The following is an 18,232-nucleotide window of genomic DNA, read 5'->3' as shown; positions in this document are numbered from 1 at the left end:
CGAGTAGGTAGGAGTTATGCAAATCAGACCAAAGGATATTTCAACTACAAGTGGCAGTGTCGTTTTCTATTGGCAGCTTAGAGGTGTAGCTACTGCAAATGTTGTTGTAGCAACAAGATCTTAGCAAATTCGAGGACCTAAGCCATCGTGGAATTATACGAAAGGTAAAGGTTTTTTTTTTTCTTCTCAATTTCTTTATCGGTCCTCTCCGTCATCACATTATGATATGCTCCCCGTTGTGGTAAATTATTATTGTCCATCATTATCAATAAAACAAAGCATTTGCTATAGCCTTAGATCACTCTCATATATTGACATTGATGGTCATTTTACACGGTGGTAGTTCGGTTTTAAGTTCAATGCGAGCATACAAAATACAATTATTCTCCAAATGCACAATATATTTTGTGTAATTGCTGAAAAGTAAGGTACTGCTCAAATGATATATTCAAAATAACTAGTGAGTATAATTGCCTTAACTTCCACATGTATATAACCTTTTCCTAAGGAAAAAAAAAAGATTACATGTTTATAGAATTAAGTTTTTACTCAACTGCAATTAATTAAATTCATTATTATTATTATTATTATTATTATTATTATTATTATTATTATTATTATTATTATTATTATTTAAGAAGAACACAATCCATGTTATCAGGAAGTAATGGACAGGAAGCTGGATCGCCAATATGTTGAAGACCGTGGTACAGTTATGTTAATGGACAGTCTTCCTTTTACTTGGAATGTAAAATCAGAAGGGCCACACTTCTGCCTTGATATGAAGATGTCTCGCCTCAAAGAACTGGGGTATAGTTTTATTTTTGGATCTGAACCCAGGTACAGTAATGCTAGTATTGTCTGCTGGATTACCACAGGGATTACATGCAAGTAATCTGTAGTGTACAGGAAAGCTGAATCACAGTTCCTAAAATAAACAAATAAGCAAATGAATACTGAACCATTCATATATGCTTCATTTGTTAAGAGGTTTGTGAATATGTAGAATATTTTTTATGTAAACTTCATTTTGACTTTGAATTTCATATTGCAGTAGTTCTGTACCACAGTGCTTTCTACCAGGACCAAGTCTACCGATATACTGGAAAAAAATCCATGTTGATGAGACAAAATTGCTCACTTAAGAAGTACTGTAAAGAAAAAAAAAAACATCATTCATGAAAAATGGCATTACCTGGAAATGAAAATAAATACATAAATACATAAAAATGCACACACCAAACCCACCTCTACAAAGATAGACTCCAAGTGTGCGGTTTACTTTTGAACTTAGCCCTGCTCTTTGAATATGTTTTTTTGTTTGTTTTAAAAAAAAGATTTGTTTTTATTTTTGTAGGGAACAATGGCCAGTAACTGGACACCCAGAAAGGTAATTATTACACACACATATCAAGGGGATATTTCTCAACTGATTATTTTCTTAGTAGGTTACATTATTATAAAGCACAACCTACACTTTACACCAAGCCTTTCTCTCCTGACAGAAGTTGTAATATAAACCAGTATACTTCTTTCTTTTTTTTTATTTATGTATTTATTTATTTATTTTCTAACACATGAATATCTGATTTAAAATGCAGAACAGTGGCACCAAGGAGGAGTACTGTGCCAAAGTCACAGGATAAAAATCATCTTTCCAGAAGTTGGTCAGGGTCTGCTTTGACCCAGCTGCGTAGGCCCTGTCTCAGACTTTGAGTTCAAAGTTCTTGCATTCATTTTTTTAAAAAGATGATTAATCATCTGCTTTACTTCAACAAAGACATATGAACCAATGAAATATGTGCAACATATGCAGCCTGTCTGCATTCAGATGTGTAATTTCTCAATAAAATAACATTCTAAACAAAAACATGACTGCTTAAGTAATTTCATTTGTTTCTGAGAGTGAAAGGTACATGTTCTGATTGTAAAGCAGCCATTCTGGTAATTAATTTTGTTACTGTGAAGTGAATGTGGGAAAAACCTTACAATTTTACCAACTGAAAAATGCAGTTGTATGCTTTGATCGTTAACAAAAAATTTACAAAACATTTGAGCTTCCTTAAATAAAATGTTAAGCTTAAATAAAGCTGTTTTACAGTTACCCTTCTGATAGTCTTTCTTCAAAATCTCATACAAAAGAATCATTTACATTGCTTGAGTATTAATACAGCTTTAGGAATAAGGGAATCGAGGGTGGTTTCAGAGGCAGCATTACACAAACTATATTGCTTTGTTGGTTCCCAAACAAAGGTATGATAGAGCATGTACAGTAGGTTTGTGATGTAAATGGAGAACCCAAGATATTAGAAATAACAGTACCAGCGTTTTTAAATGTAGTAACATTGTTTCTTCTCACTGCTATACAGGATTCTTAAACTGGATATCTCTTTAAATGAATTAGAAGAGTTGCAGAATGAGTCTATGTATCCATTAGAGAATCTCTGTGAACTGAATGCTTCCCTAAATGCTCTGAAAGGGTAAGTGCACTTATGATAGGTAAGAATCAATCTAGAGTCAACGTAGTGCTCTACCTACTTTTTAAGGATAGTTCAAAGTCATCGTCTATTCCCACTGACAGAGATTACTGGAGAAGCTATCACAAATGTGTTCCAATACATTTAGGACCACTATAAAACTGTTTTAGTATGGACATTCCTTACCTCCAATTCTTGAGGGTGGCACAATCTAGGTCATGGTGGCTGAATTCTAGGCTTTGGTTGTTTGTTAATGAAGGCGATATCTTCACAGCCGCTTGCTCAAATTTGAATAGATAAACAGTAAATACAGCATATTTTGGACATGTGACCTAAATTTTAACCTTATTGGCACCTAATTGGTTTAACTTTTGAGCTTTATTTGACAAAACGTTATTTGTCATAGTTCATGGTGACCTATATTTCATGACATTGACAGCTGCAATGTGTTATGTGTACTGCAATGTGTTCAGCACTGTATGAACAGTACTGGGGCACACAGTATTGTATGTTACAGACATACCTTGTTTAAAAGTAATTGTTGTATTAAAACTAACATTGCCATATGCCTAAAAGACAAGTGGATTTAGTATACATACATTACTGTATTGCTCTTAGTAAATCTTTTCTAATTGGTTTTTTTTAGTATACAAGGAGTCTGTGTCTTACATCACCTGCTAGATTTACAGCTGAGCTACAATGCTATCAGCAGTGTGAGAGGCTTACAACATAACAAGATGCTGACCATTCTCAATGTCTCACACAATCAGATAAGGACTATACGAGGCATGCCTGTTCTCAGTAACTTGACCGAGGTGCACATAGACTCCAACAAGGTACTTTTTACAGTTCTTGGGTATCCATATGTTAGTATCATATCACTATAGGATATGAAAAATGTCTCAGTCAAGAGTGCCTGATTGTATTACTTGCTGAAAATGAAAAGATAAGGGTTTGTGAATTGTCATGTTCAAATTCCTTACTAAAATCTGAATAATAAAAAATATGGTGTTTTTACACATTGATAAAAAAAAAATGATATTTTGCTTAAATCAAAACGTGTTGTATGTAAAGTTACAGTAGGTCATTTTTGGTTGTTTATTGTTTTCTTTCCACAACTTCCAAACACTCAAAGATACTAAGGTGAAACCATTAAGAAACTAGGTCAAGTTTCATTTGGTATGCTGCAGAGTATATATTTGGGGCTTGGTTTTGGCTCCACCCTCAGGGCTCACATGCATTAGAACTTAATAGTAGAAGTGTCTCTGCTCATTTTTTTTATCATCAGAGACAATGCTGTGCTTATGAATGTATAAGTTTAACCATTGCAATTTGTATTTTCTTTGTCAGTTGGAATCCTTAGAAGGCATTCAGAACCTGCCCCAGCTGCAAGAGCTTCACGCTCAGAATAATCAGATCAGAAACCTGCTCCCTCTCTCAAGTTCTCTGAATCTACACTTTGCAGACATCTCTAACAATGAGATTCATTCACTTCACGAGAGCTTGCAAATACTCAAGACTTTGTTCAGGCTGAAGCAATTGAAACTGAAGGTAGGGAGCTCCACAGGAACCCCACCTTGAAATCCACAGAGAACCAATCAACCAACTTCTGTATTTTTGTTCTGGTAACAAATTTTAATGTTTTGGAGAAGACTGTACTACAATTCCATATCCTACTTAATAAGATATGTGATTCATTGATTCATCAGTTATTCTCTTGCTCTGAAAAGTCAATCAAAAATTGTCAAGATTAAAACCCCTAATTGATATCGATTGTGCATGTTAAACTTCTAACACTTTTATGCAAGAAACACCAAAGATTAATACCCATTACCAAATTATCTTCAATGGTCACACATTGTGGGGCAACAATAGCACAAGAGTCACTACTATATGCTATGAGCCATTTGTAGAATGATAGCTTGTTGTGTACATGGCCATTAAATCTGTATCAGTACCAGTGAGTTACTGCATAGAAGCCACTGTTCGTATGTATTCCTAACTTATGTGTTGCCATTACTGGTGGTGCTGTGTTCTGCTCATGGTTCAGAGTTTCATGGTACTGGTATCCAGTGGTAACGTTCCTCTAAAGCTGATAAGGTCAGTCATCAGCCAGGGCAGGAATTACACAAACACGAGAGTTTTGGTCTTCAGCCTTGTTAAAGGAAAAAGGTGCTTCAGATTCAGACACAGACAAGCTTTTTAGCTCCTATTTCACTTTTAGCAATCTGCACTTTTAGCAGTACTTCAAGCACATCTCTTTACAGCTTTAAATCTGCTCTCAGTCATACCTCTTCAGGTTCTGTTTAGTCGTTCCTGCTTTGAAATTAGTATTGATATTTTTTTTTCACTTTCGATAGTGCAGGTAAATTAACTATGAATCTAAATTAAAACATATAAATAATGCTTAGACCTGACAACAGTTTGAAAATAAGGGAGAGGTTGCAAATTAGGGAAAGCCATGGGAAGCATGAGTAATTTATTTCTTAAAACCTTTTTATCAGGGTAACCCAATAGCCAGGGATAACCGATATGTCACCATGGTAAAACAATCGACTGCAGTGGAAATACTGGATAACGCACTTCTTCGAGATCCTCGTGGTCACAGGCAGCTCCTGGTACCACAGTATGCCAAAGATGGACAGACAAAGGAAGAACTAATAGAGGCTGCTAGGGCTGCCTACCAGGACAAACTGCAGAGAAAACAGCAAGAGGTGGCGAGCACCATACATTACATGCATGGGAGGATCCTGTGAGTATAGAAAACATAATGTTTTAATAATGAAAGAAGAGATGAAGTTTTTGTCCTGGGTCAAAACGTATAACCTGGGATCCTTTCCATAATCTAACCAAACCTAGAATCACATTCTGCCATCTTATTTTATAGGGTATGCCACTTTAATGCCAATAAGAACATCACCACAGATTCTAAGGTATTCTTGCATTAATCCAGTGGCATTCATGACAAGTGTTTAGAGTTGTTGTGAGGTGGCACAAACAAACAATCTACTGTTATTTACAGGCCTTCTGTTACTATTACAGGGATCTTCAAGAAGAGCTAAAAGAACAGAAAGACAGCCTCCGGTTAGAACTGGAAGGATACATAAGGTATTGTCAACCGCCATCATAAACTGTTAATATCCCAAATCAAGAAAGCAGATGTAAACCGTGCATATATACTTACATTAATTAAACATGTAATAATTAAATTAAACATGAATTAAACATGTATTAATTAAATTAAACAGCTCTGTTCAGTTAAGAATCATATTTTATAGATATCTTGAAACCATACCCCCTGAGGATTTCCACAGCATTGACTCCAGGAAGGTCTCTGGAGCCATTGAACAGAACATGTTTACTAAATTCTGGAAGAAGTGGGACCATGGCAAGAGAAGACCTGGGGACATTCCTTTCCATGACCTAACCAAGCCAGAAGAGGTGAGCCAGTTGCAATGGAATGTGTGGTGCCTTATTACATTTTAAATACAGTTGTTATCATATTTAAGAAAGCTTTTTAGCTTACAGGGCCATCTTGAAAATAACCGTTCTGTACATGTACCATGTTTAAAAGTGGTTTTAGTTTAACAGACATTTGAGTCTTTTAATTTGTGAGCTAAAAACAGAGCTGAAGATACCATTACTTCCTACTGACAGAAGTACAGTAGTTGCCCATACATGCTTATTTGGTTCACAGACATATGTACTATAGTTGCAAGGGGGGGGGGGGGGGCATTCTCATTGATTGTAGTGCACTGAAGGTTAAAAGTAAGGAAGAATGTTGAAACATACAGCAAGAAAGTATACAGTTGTTTAGTGTAAAAATGGTATCTCCTTTGAAGTAGTTGCTTGCACTTCATCTTTCCAGTCTTTGATTTTTTTCAACTAGGTGTCAATAAAGAGGATGAATAGAGCATAAGAAAATATCTTGTGCTTGATTGCTGGTCCATATGTTAGACACATAAAAGCAGTGCCTCCAGGACACATGTTTCCACTAACATGATTTACTGTTTGCCTTCACTATATAAAGTGTGTATTTCTTTATGTTTTACTGGTGACAATTTGTTTGGATGGTTGTTTTTGCGCAGTGTATTTGCATGGTCCATTAAGTTGAGATAAAACTTATATATATACGGTATATATGTGTGTGTGTGTGTGTGTGTGTGTGAAAATATATAAATGCAAAACTTGAGTTAATCTGGTGTTAAAATGGGGAGATGGTCTGGAGGTGTATCTTTTTCGAGTACATGTAAGAGTAGTAAGAAAGTGCAGTAACCGGGCAGTAGAGATCACAGCTAATTAGACTTGGCAGATTTGCCAGCTATGAGAGAACAAATTTATGTGTTTTCGTTGTGTACAGTGCGTGGGTTGCCTAAGGATAGAAATTGTCAAAAAAGGCAAAGGATTCCATATCTGGTATTCCAGGGGTGCTGAAAGCGAGCAGCTGCAAATTTAGCTACAGCTGCACAAGACTGTAGATTTTTTTTTTTCTTGGAACATCACAGACATTTTCCAAAGAACCGTATAAAACTCAAGAGTTGATGTTTTGCATTTTTCTCCTAATGTTTACTGCTAGATAAGTGCTGTAGATTATTTTGTTAACCTATAACTTCATATTTTGTTGCTGAATTGTATTGCTTATGTTTGATTTGTCTGAATTGCAAAACAATCCCTAAATTAATCTTCTACATGTTGGATCAGGCATTAATTAAAGCAATATTAATCCTATACTGCAATAATGAGCCCCGGAGAAGTCTTCAGTTTGGTCTTCTATAATAGGCTAAGAGTTACTGTTCAACCTTTGGGGTTTACAAGATGTCAAAATGCATTTATTGACATCTTCCCAGTCAAAGGTTATTCATTTTTAACTGCCATATGCAGTAAATCCCTATATTTTGGGGTATCACGTTCACTAGATTTCTATATCTGCTGTCAGCGTGCAAGTCAGTACAAGCAATTCCCTTGTGAAGTTGGGAATAAAATCAACCCTGCATGTTTTGTAAATACCAGTCGAATTCCATTTAGCTCTAGCAGAGGTCTACCTGACACCTGAATGCAATTCATAATGTAATTTCAGAGTAACTCAGAACAGTGTCTGGTGGTTGATTTAGTGGGTGATTTTGTTAAATTATGCATATATACTGTACCACTGGCATAAAATGTTTTAGAGCTGTGTCAACATGTGATCAGCCTACTCATGACACCTTCCGAGCATTTTTTGATTAAGAGTGTCAGCAGGACAATAAAACATTTTTTTTTTTTTTAGTTCAGAGCATCAAATATTGGTAGTGTAGGTTTGTTCTATTATTATAAATGACTATATTAGCATACAGTACTTGGTAATGCAATAATCTGTCCAGAAGGGGGTTATAACAATAGAGAAAGATGTTTGTGAATGCTAATGAGTCTCACTACATGAACATCCAGACCTGGCTTGTCTGGAACTCTTAAATTGAGACATTTATTCTCCAGAACATCATACATCACTGTTTCAACTGTTGCTGTTTCATGCCCTCTTTTCCTAGACAGTGTTGTCCATGACAGTCATGTGTCAGCTCTTACTCTGTGCTCCATGTCCCTGCATGTCTGTTTTGCATCCCCTTGGCATTCATCCTAACGCTTGCCTTGTCTTGACCTTTTGACCAAACACCATAAAGACATGTCCAGCCCTGTTTTGTTACCTCTGCTCTGCCATCTCTGTCCTGTAATTTTCCATCATTTCATGCTACCTGCTGCCATTGTAAATCCTAACTCCTCTTCAGGCACTTGCTATTAAACCTGCTGAACCTTTGGTGTTTTACAGCACCTAACTTCCAGCATAATAATTCCAGCATTGTGGACTTTCACTTTATGCTGACATATCTCCAAAATACTCTACTCTATTGAATGTGGCTACCCTTACATCATTTATATAGCTGTTTAGGCACAACACCCCACTTCTTTACCACCTGTTCTGTCCATTCATGATTCATAAAAAAATACTATGCATTACTTTCAAATTGGTCAGTTAGCTACAGTAAATGCCACTAAAGGGCAGACAGACAAAATTAAGCAAAAATAGGTTTCAAGGCAAATATGAATATACGGGTCCCAACAATATATATAACTTTCCATTTCAAATACCCTTTTTACAGTCATAGACTTGTTCTCCCTTCCGAAGATAAATCGGATGAGTTAAAACCCACACAATATTCTGTCCAATTTACAAAAGGGTACTGTACTGTACTGTGGGTAAAAAACACTGTATCTTTGAAAGTATTAGTTGGAGCTCTAGTTTAGTTAATTTACATATGTAAGGGGTATTTTATATAAAGGTATGTATGTGTTCAAATTATTATTGGAATAATAATTGTATTTATTACAAATATGAACCCTTCTTGATATTGGAAGTTTGAAAACAACTCCAGATTTATATGTTATCCAAAATTATTTTAGCTGCTTAATTTAAAGTTCACAGATCATGTTTGTTAGCCAGAGTGAATGATTTACTAGAAATCTATTTCAATGTAATTTATTTAAATGTGCAATCATAACATTCAGGTAATTAAGTAAAGCCACTTCTATAGTATTAAATATAAGACATTCTCTCAAAATCAATTAGCAATAAATACTGTAAAATACATGAAGTTACAAGGGGGACTCATTTCTAGTCTCCCATAAACAAAACAAACATTACGTTGCGTTTCTTAAAAGGGACTCTTGAAATATCTTATTGCGTATGTAAGATATTTTCCAGTACTATAGCAAGTGACAAAGTAACTTCTGCAGTATTAAATACAAGACGTTTTCTGAAAACTTAGCTTTGAATACCGTAAGTTACAATGGGAACTCTTTTCTAGTTTCCTCAAGGACAATCAGATTAATAAAAGAAGTACCTTAATTATTTCTAGAACAGCTTTTTCAACTACCATTTATACAATAGAATATGTGTTATTTAATCACATGCACGTAGAGATGTCACCTCTGTATCATGGTTTACCTCTTCTTTTAGGTAGCCTAAATAAGCATTAACCTTATGGAATACTTGAGTGTTGAGCTGTGTAGTTAGTATCTTCTTCAGTAAAAAAAGTAAGGGCATCTTAAGGCAACAAGACTGGGTTCCTCCTGGTACTGGCAGCTTGAAGACCTACAAATATGAGGTGACTAGTGCATCCCATGCTCTCTAACCAATGCTCAATCGTAGATTGAGAGGTTTTACTAAATGCATGGCTCGAAATGTATTCTAAACCCTGATTAATTTGGTTGTAGTTACTGTGAAAGGGGTATTTCAGTGTTTTGTTTCTTAACAGTTGTGCAGATCATTGGTGGCTCGAATTAATAAACGTGTTTGTTTAGAAGTTTTCAACTTGTGTTTAAAACTGTTCAGTTTACTGACATTGTGTTGTTGCTATAGTTACTTTCAAAGGATGTTGATGTAGCCTAGTGTCCCTGGAAGGCATATAGAAATCCAAACTCCCAGTTCAATTAACTTCAATTAACTACTCCATCTATCAAAACATTAAAAGATAAACAAGTCTGGTAACAGTAGCCAGCTAATACAGGTAACACATTATTTTACAATTACTATGGACCCTGATACCATTACAATACAATTAAAAAGTAACAATATTATTGCAAGCAGTGCATACACCAACTTGCTGAGATGGGGAAAAATTGGTTAATTACTTTTTAAACATACATTTTTAAACATACACTATCTATTTGAAAACTAATTAAGCATACAAAGCTTACAGGAAACTACAGTAAGTGTTCAGAGTACATATGGTATTAACACATTAAAATCATGAACTGTACTTCAAAACATATTTCTTTGCTGGTTTTCAATGGCTATGTTTACAACAAAACTAGAGGTAGCAAGCTATGATTGTAGCGCTATTATTCCTGAAAAAAAATCCACTTGACCCACTTTTTTTATATTGATGTGGGTTTACAACAAAACCTCACCAGTGTGTATCATTCTATAGCATTCTAGAAGGGGCTGTGCTCATATTTCAGATGTCATTGCATTAAAAAAGGATATCCAGGTTTAGCAGATGTAAGTGGAGTGTTCTACTTATCATCACTCCTTTATTTTTATCTCCAAGGATGGCTAAATGGAATTATTTGTAAATGTTCCATTAAGGTTTCTTCTTAGCACAAAAGAGATTTGTTAATATGCTGTGTTACAGTTGTGCCAATACATACTATTAATATGTGCTTTGTTTTATGTACTCAGTAATGCGACTGTCAAAATAACTAGTGTATGAACTTCATATCACAAATGTGTCTGGTAAAATATATATACGATTCTTAACTGCAAATCAATATATATATATATAAAAAAAATACTATAATTAACTTTAGGACCGCATGATCAGGCTTTATTGATTGAGCTGACATTTCAGTGGTTTTATCAGCAACAGTCTGTAGGTGTGTATATTGACTTTATACTATATTTGTAATTTATATTTCTAAAAGATGTACAGTAAAAAAACAGATTAGCCTGTTTTGAGATTAATCAGAGAAGTGTGTTGTGAAATTCCTAATAATGTACTTTTGACAGTCATGAGGAGGCACGGATGTGGTTTTGTGCCCTTTCCCTGGTTGGCTTTATTTTTTTTTCATTGACTTTGCATTGTGCAATAAGCATTTCTTAACACAAGACTTACATCTGTCTCAGTAAGATGATGATTCTTCAATGTGTCCCTGGATTGTGATGCATTTTGACAAACGTCATTGGTACCAAACTGGCACTGGTCTACCCCTTAAGGCATTCCATGAAATCTAGAAAAACACAGTATGATGACATCAAAATTCTAGAAAAAGAAAGTTCCATTCTGTGTGCCAAAAGTGATTGTAAACTTAGCCATTATCATTAGAACTGTATTATAACTGCTGAGTTACATTATCTGATGCAACAATAGAGACTGTTGTAAAAACATATAAACATATCCCCCTTCTCCACACCTGGCTGACTTCCTTGGAATGTTAAGTGTAAGTTATATGTCAAGTGTAAAGCTAAAAGTTTATGAAGTTTTAGGCTCCCTCAAGGCATTGCTTCATAGACTAGCCTTCAGTCATACAGTAAAACACCATTCCAGATCAGCAAAGCACAGGGCCTGTGTGTTATATCCTTTTCTTCCCTGCTCTAATGCGGTTTCTACTTCCACAGTGTGAATCAGATTTTGAAGACTCTGTTAAACATTAAAGTATTAGTAACAGTTGTAGTGTAACTACGATTAACCATGTCCAGTTACCTAGAGATAAGAAAAAAGCATTCTACTGATGAAACTATATACTTATGTTTCAAAACAGGACTGCAGGAGCTTTGAAATGAAAGATGAGAGGAATGAAGACAGTGCTCCCTTGCTTAAATAACAAAAACATCACAAAATATTGAAAATAGTGAATTAGTGAAGGGTCCACATACAGCAATAATCAACTTGGCAAGGGAGCATGTAATTGGACTGTTTATTATCATTTAGAAATATATACAGTTTAATTAATATTGCTGTATATAGAACAGGGATAACATGCGACATCTGAATAGATGAGCACATCTTTTTCCTCGCTATGATTTCACTGCAGATCTTGTTTTAATTGATGCATCAGGCATTTTGTCATTTTTGTACGTTTAATTTTCTTACAGTCTTAAAAATAAAGATAATACAAAACACTTAACATATAAGCATATAAACCAAATGATACCAGCTGTCAACATTGAAAGGAGGATATGTAGCTTCTGTTGATGTTATCAGTAGATAATCAATTAAGCTATTTTTTTTAAGTAGAACAATTAAGCCAAGATTTTATCTGGCATTACAGTACACGCAAATGTGCTATTTATCTGTGCACAGCACATTATTAATAGCATAGTTTCTTCAGGTTTTGCAGGCAAGCATTCCAAACACATCAATCATCATTCTGACGTTTGGCTCAGAGCGGCTTTCCAGGTGCCACTGACATTTCTTATAAAAATGTACTGTAATGCACACACATTACGGTTCTCCACACATCTCCATTGTATCTGTCTTTGCCTGTTATAAAACCATTCAATACAATTTCTAGTTAAATGATTGCAGAACATTGTTATTTTAGAAATACACATTTTTTTAAAGCAAATAAATAAAGCTAAACAGAAATGTTTGCAATGTCTGGAACCCAGAATGGATTGTTCTTTTCGAGAATTTTGATGTCATCATACCGTCAAATAACTTTTCTAGATTTTGGAAATGCCTGTTCCAAGTGTGGAATGCATGCAGGGGGTCATATTTAGGGGCTTACTTAGGGGTCCCACCAGAATATGCCGCAGCTTGCTTTTATTAGAGAATTTTCTAACACTGGGCAATCATCCTGGATTTCATCAACTATCTATTTGTAGTTATTCTGTGATTACCCCCAAAAGGCACCCAGCATTTTGCTAAATAGAAAACCACAGCCTTCTTCACTCTACCTTTTCATACCCTACACCCAGTAAGAAAATATTAACCTGTCCAATTTACAATGTACTTGTAAAAGTGATAAACACAAAATCAACCACATACGTGTTTTAAGCTACCAAATAAAAATGTCTAATTATTTGAAAAAAAAAAAGTTTTAAATGAGAATGTTTCTATTAACTAAAGCAATTTGACTGATTTTATGATTTACCTTGATTTCTCCTGAAGTTAGCTATTAACCTGAATTACAGTATTGATATATTGGAAACGTTTTAAAATCAATGAGTCTGTTTTAGGATAGTGAAATAGTGAGTTTATCAATTACTTTTCTTCTTCTAGTATTTTTAGTGGAGTATCCTGTTGGTTCCTGATTCTCCTTGGATATAGAGCTGTTTGCTTCTTTAAAAACGGTTTAAAACATGTTCATGAATATCATACTTTATTCATAAAAGCAGACATTGAAACAGCATTCTTTAAACATGTGATAAAGAATCCCACTGATGATTCTGTGTTTTCCAGGTGGTTAGAACAGCTGCGTGGCTTCTGTCAAACCCTCCAGTTCCACCACATACCTGAACCAGCTGTGACCTTGCCCAGAAGACCATTTGTAACCAAGACAAGCCTTGTGTGTCAGGTGTTTAGGTGTGTCATGGTTTAATCGGCAAATAATTTGAAAACCAGTTTGAATATCTGTTGTGCATTTGTAAAATTAAATCAGATTTGTTTTAAAATTATTATTATTATCTTTTCTGTGAAAGTGAAAACAGAAAAAAAGTTTATTGACTGGTAAGAGATGCATGTTGTTGAATTTGCCTGATAGTCATTCTGTCATATTAAACCAGCTATTTAATATCTTAACGTGACTGTATACTTGGCATCAACATTTAAATAATTTACTGAAACTGCTGTGGGAAGGAAACATGTGGAACAAACATGTATTTGTACTGAGCTAGCAATAATAATAAATAACAATTCATATAATGTGATATGCAGAAGAAGTTTTTTCAATGGTCAGTCAAGAATGACCAGTTAGCGTTGACAATGAAGTGTCCGCTTCTGAGTTGCCAACATCAGTCGAGGTAATGTATTAAAATGAGAAGCCTCTAGATCCTAATAAAACCTGAGCGTTCGGTACCCATCTCATTCCAATAATCTGTATCCCTTTAACTTTAAGAGTTTTTGAGCAGCTTTGACCCACTGACAAGTCTGTTGAGATATTGCCTCATATAAACTTTCAAAGCCATTTCAGGTTACGGTGTCACGCATGATGCATTGCATAAAAAAAAAAAAAAAAACATCTTTGCCCTTTACAGTGTAAATACCATTTCATGATGAAAGGTCGGTATCTCCATCAATGGACTTCATACTGTGTTAGACTGGATATTCAGAACTGTTAAAGGAAATAATGAAACACATACTAAGGTCCAAAGGGAAAATAAGTCAGAAGTGGCATATGAGGAAAGACACTGATGTGCAGACCTTTGAGATAAGGGTCAAAGAAGGGTCCATGTAATAATAACTATAAGTCATTCCACAGTTCAATATATATATATATATTCTATTCTTTGATATGGTGCAGGTTGATGGTACATGCATTCTCCTTACTTACTGTACTGCTAAAAGAAAACACTACATGCTGCTCTAAAGCAAAATCATTGGAATATTTGTTTATAGATTATAGAAATGTAAACAGTTAACTAATAACAACATGTACAAAATGTTTAGTACAATAGAGCATTTCTTAAAGGGTAACTGTAATTTACAGCAACACTTAAATGTAGCCACCCACCCTAGTGCACCAAACAGTGAAACTGAATTAGTTTCACATAAGTATACAAGCTTGTAGCATGTTACAACAACGACTGAAACTAACAGCATGACAAATCATTTGAGCAGGTCTTGACAGCTTCAGCAGGTTTTAAAAAAGAAGTGTAAGGAGTTAATGCAAACAAACCATCTTGGCTTACAATATGGTGTACTCTTGCTTATTTGGAAGTGGGACTTCAACATCTTTCACCAACCATAAAAAGAATGTCTAAAATGACTGCCTAATAACAGACAAATCCTCTGTTATGTTTTATATTTGTTCTTAGTCGGACATTTTACTAGGCACCAGATGGTACATAGAAGCAGTAAGCCTTGTGTTTGTCCAGATACACTGAGGGAAATGCTGTAAAATATCCAATTGGATCATTTGAAACTATTTGCCATTTGGTTTAGATAGAAATGGTGTATATAGCGATGTATATAACTAATGTATGTACTGTACATTCATTGTTAATACTAAATCAGTAATGTATCTTATTAAATATATAAAATCTTGTTTTACTGTAATAGTTATAGAACAGTTCTAACTCCTTATTTATATTAAAAAAAAAACATGTAGTGTTAAGATATCCATCCGACACAATTGATTTTGGGACTCCATTTGACCTTTGATAATACTCTAGGGACCCTGAACTACTCAAGGCATTGTCTGGCTGTTACATGATGCATTACCACTGCAGGTCAAAGAAGGCACAAACCTTCCAGCTTTTGATAATATTTAAACACAACTTAAAAATAAGCTTGTATGAGGACACAAAGGAACAGGCAATTAAACATAACATTAAAAGAGCGGACTGGGGTAATTCCCCAAAAAGACTACTGTGCAGTAAGGTTTTGTGTGACTCCGACAGTCTATGTGTGTGTTAGAAGATTCAAGGCTGAGAAGTTCATTTCACAAGTGTGTAAATTGAAAGCCTGTGGAAAAGATCAATCCTGCTGCTTGTCTCCCCAGGATACAAACTGCATTCATTCTGCAAACCTGCAAATGTGGCTTTCATTAATGTGAAAACAGGTGTTTTGTATTATTATTATATAAAGACCAAAATACAACCACTTAGTATCATGTGGTGTTACATTCAGACGTTAAATATATAATGCATTTACACAATGCACCAGACATTCTGATGTTTAAATTCTGTATATTGTATGTTTTTATTCCACAGAAATAAACAGCAGTGTAATCTAATTGCTTACCAGACGCAGCATTTGTTTATAACAGTTTTTGATCCTGGAACATTACACACATTATGTTATGGGGCAGCAGTGTGGAGTAGTGGTTAGGACTTTGGACTCTTGACCGGAGGGTCGTGGGTTCAATCCCCCGGTGGGGGACACTGCTGCTGTACCCTTGAGCAAGGTACTTTACCTAGATTGCTTCAGTAAAAACCCAACTGTATAAATGGGTAATTGTATGTAAAAATAATGTGTTATCTTGTAACAATTGTAAGTCGCCCTGGATAAGGGCGTCTGCTAAAAAATAAATAATAATAATAATAATTATGTACACAATAAAATACGGACTGGGTACATAAGATCTCTCTGCACACTATGACTGATGGTGAATGATAAAAATAATCCATTAAAGCTTTGTGTAAATGTGAAGTCTGAACAGACACCCCAGAATGGCCAATGGGAATCCAAACAGCATCAAAGCAGAAACAAAGCAACGTTTCTGTTCTTTCAACTTTTTCAAAATCCATATTTGGGACAGAAGACTCTATGTCACTGTTGACTAAACAACTATATTTGTGCTATGTTGTTCATGCTTTTGTGGTCTGTACACTGCAATGTTTGTATTTATTAAATATGTCAAGCTGTTGTTGCCTTGTAAATGTGGTCTCAGTGAATACTCTTGGTATAAAGAAATAGAGAACTAAATCAATTTGGTCTTTCTGCTGGGCAAAATATGTAACAGGTACAGTTATGACTGGATTCCTTTTCATTAAGCCTCTTAAAACACTGCACACCCCCTACATTCATAAAGAAATATATATTACATGTATTTGGAACTACATACACTGTGCCCTATAAACCTATAGTAAGATCTGAGTGAACTTTTAATTCCAATTTTTCAAGAGTAATATTCCATACTCTTGAAGAATTGGAATTAATCCCATCATGACTATTTTTCTTCTTGTCTATATTCTAATGACTATTTTTCTTCTTCTGAATACTCTAATGACTATTTTTCTCAAAGCATGGATGTGCTTAACTGACACAGAGTCAAATCGGTTTTGGATGCACAGACCTGGGAAATGCCTTTTTTTATTGTTTGGAAAAAATTTCACACGTGGCACAAAATACATTCACTAGAGAGCTCTTGTAAACTTAGAGAAGGTGAACTTCTTCACATTTCTGATTTTGTGAACATGAGTGAAAATAAGTGACAGTAAATGTCGAAAAAAGATGCCTTTGTTTTAAGAATTTAATTTGAGATGTACACTCTCATTGGACACATTTAACTTCACCACCATAGAGAATCATATTTAAAAATATGATGCAATATTTGAAATTGGCACATACTTTTTCATATTTTATAATATTTTTTATCTTCCATTATTATTATTATTATTTATTTCTTAGCAGACGCCCTTATCCAGGGCGACTTACAATTGTTACAACATATCACATTATACATTATTTCACATTATACAGATATCACATTATTTTTACATATATCATTTCCCATGCAGCATTGTGGTTTATTAATGAGACCCTTTTGTAAACCCATTTGCCATCTCATTCCAAGAAAATAAATACATTGACCATTATTCATATATATAAAGAAAATGTTGGCTCTTAAAGGTTTGCTGTTTTCACAATTGTGTTTGCTTTGGAAGCAAATACACATTCCATCTTACAAGTATAGATACATCACTGGCTAATTCAGCCTGCAGATAAATAGAAAAAAAGAACCTGAGGAGGGAGACAGCTTGAGCCCCTCCTTCTAAACTTTTGGAAGCTTATATACTTTCACTCTAACTCAATACAACGGTCTTCTTTCTGCCCCCCCCCCCCACCTCCCTCCCTCTCTCTCTCTCTCTCTCTCTCTCTCTCTCTCTCTCTCTGCAGCCAGCAAACTCTTTCACTGGATCCAGACCTACTTGTTCCAAACACAGAAGGACACTACAGATAACAAGGTGATTTACTTCATAAACATACTACAGGAATACCTTTACAGCGATTTCCCTCATCACTCTCCTGACTATTTAAAGGACTATCTAGAACCACAGGAGAATGTCTGCTGTAGTTGAGAGGTAAGTCTCAGTGATACTTTATATTTGCAGGTTACACATGAACACCTTTTATTTTTATTTAAAAGTTTGTGCAGAAACTGTTTCAGAACTTTTTAGTCCTGAAAAGTATTTTTTTTTTGTTTGTAATGGCATACATTTATAACTTAAGTACTGCATTACATCATAATCGCTCCCTGTAACCACTTCTTTAATGTAAGAGATGAACGCAGACAATGAGATTTACACGTTTTGTATTCTTTAAGGTCTATGCCAA

General features: G+C 34.9%; 2 protein-coding genes across 11 annotated transcripts in view; both read left to right on the top strand.

Moving 5' to 3' along the window:
- The first annotated feature begins 23 nt into the window (after positions 1-23).
- LOC117419741 (leucine-rich repeat-containing protein 23-like) lies at positions 24-13,629 on the top strand. 4 transcript variants are annotated; one of them, XM_034032766.3, is made up of 10 exons: positions 24-164; positions 662-840; positions 1,358-1,390; positions 2,370-2,480; positions 3,124-3,313; positions 3,828-4,028; positions 4,982-5,229; positions 5,520-5,585; positions 5,756-5,918; positions 13,415-13,629. In XM_034032766.3, the coding sequence occupies exons 2-10, from the start codon at positions 668-670 to the stop codon at positions 13,469-13,471; spliced, it is 1,242 nt and encodes a 413-aa protein (XP_033888657.3). In that variant the 5' UTR covers positions 24-164; positions 662-667; the 3' UTR covers positions 13,472-13,629. The 4 variants fall into 4 exon arrangements, with proteins under 4 accessions (XP_033888657.3, XP_058841915.1, XP_033888658.3 ...); XM_058985932.1 differs by having other exon boundaries at positions 35-164; positions 642-840; XM_034032767.3 differs by having other exon boundaries at positions 35-164; positions 639-810.
- Positions 13,630-17,792: 4,163 nt separating this feature from the next.
- Positions 17,793-18,232, top strand: part of col7a1l (collagen type VII alpha 1-like) — a 117,878-nt gene continuing 117,438 nt past the window's right edge. For all 7 annotated transcript variants that reach the window (XM_058985924.1, XM_058985926.1, XM_058985928.1 and 4 more), the window contains exon 1: positions 17,793-17,979. The gene's annotated coding sequence lies outside the window, so the exon portion shown is untranslated. The remainder of the gene's footprint in view (positions 17,980-18,232) is intronic.

This window comes from Acipenser ruthenus, chromosome 14 (assembly GCF_902713425.1).
Source record: "Acipenser ruthenus chromosome 14, fAciRut3.2 maternal haplotype, whole genome shotgun sequence".
NCBI classification, from domain to species: Eukaryota; Metazoa; Chordata; class Actinopteri; order Acipenseriformes; family Acipenseridae; genus Acipenser; species Acipenser ruthenus.
Note: the sequence above shows the minus strand (reverse complement) of the source record. Positions and strands in the feature narration are given on the sequence as shown.

What these genes read in the sequence shown, in the direction of transcription:
- LOC117419741 (XM_034032766.3), top strand. Translation starts at nt 668, where the DNA reads ATGGACAGGAAGCTGGATCGCCAATATGTTGAAGACCGTGGTACAGTT. An exon ending in TCCCTAAATGCTCTGAAAGG is followed by an intron (nt 2,481 to 3,123) that starts GTAAGTGCACTT and finishes GGTTTTTTTTAG; the next exon opens with TATACAAGGAGTCTGTGTCT. An exon ending in GAACTGGAAGGATACATAAG is followed by an intron (nt 5,586 to 5,755) that starts GTATTGTCAACC and finishes CATATTTTATAG; the next exon opens with ATATCTTGAAACCATACCCC.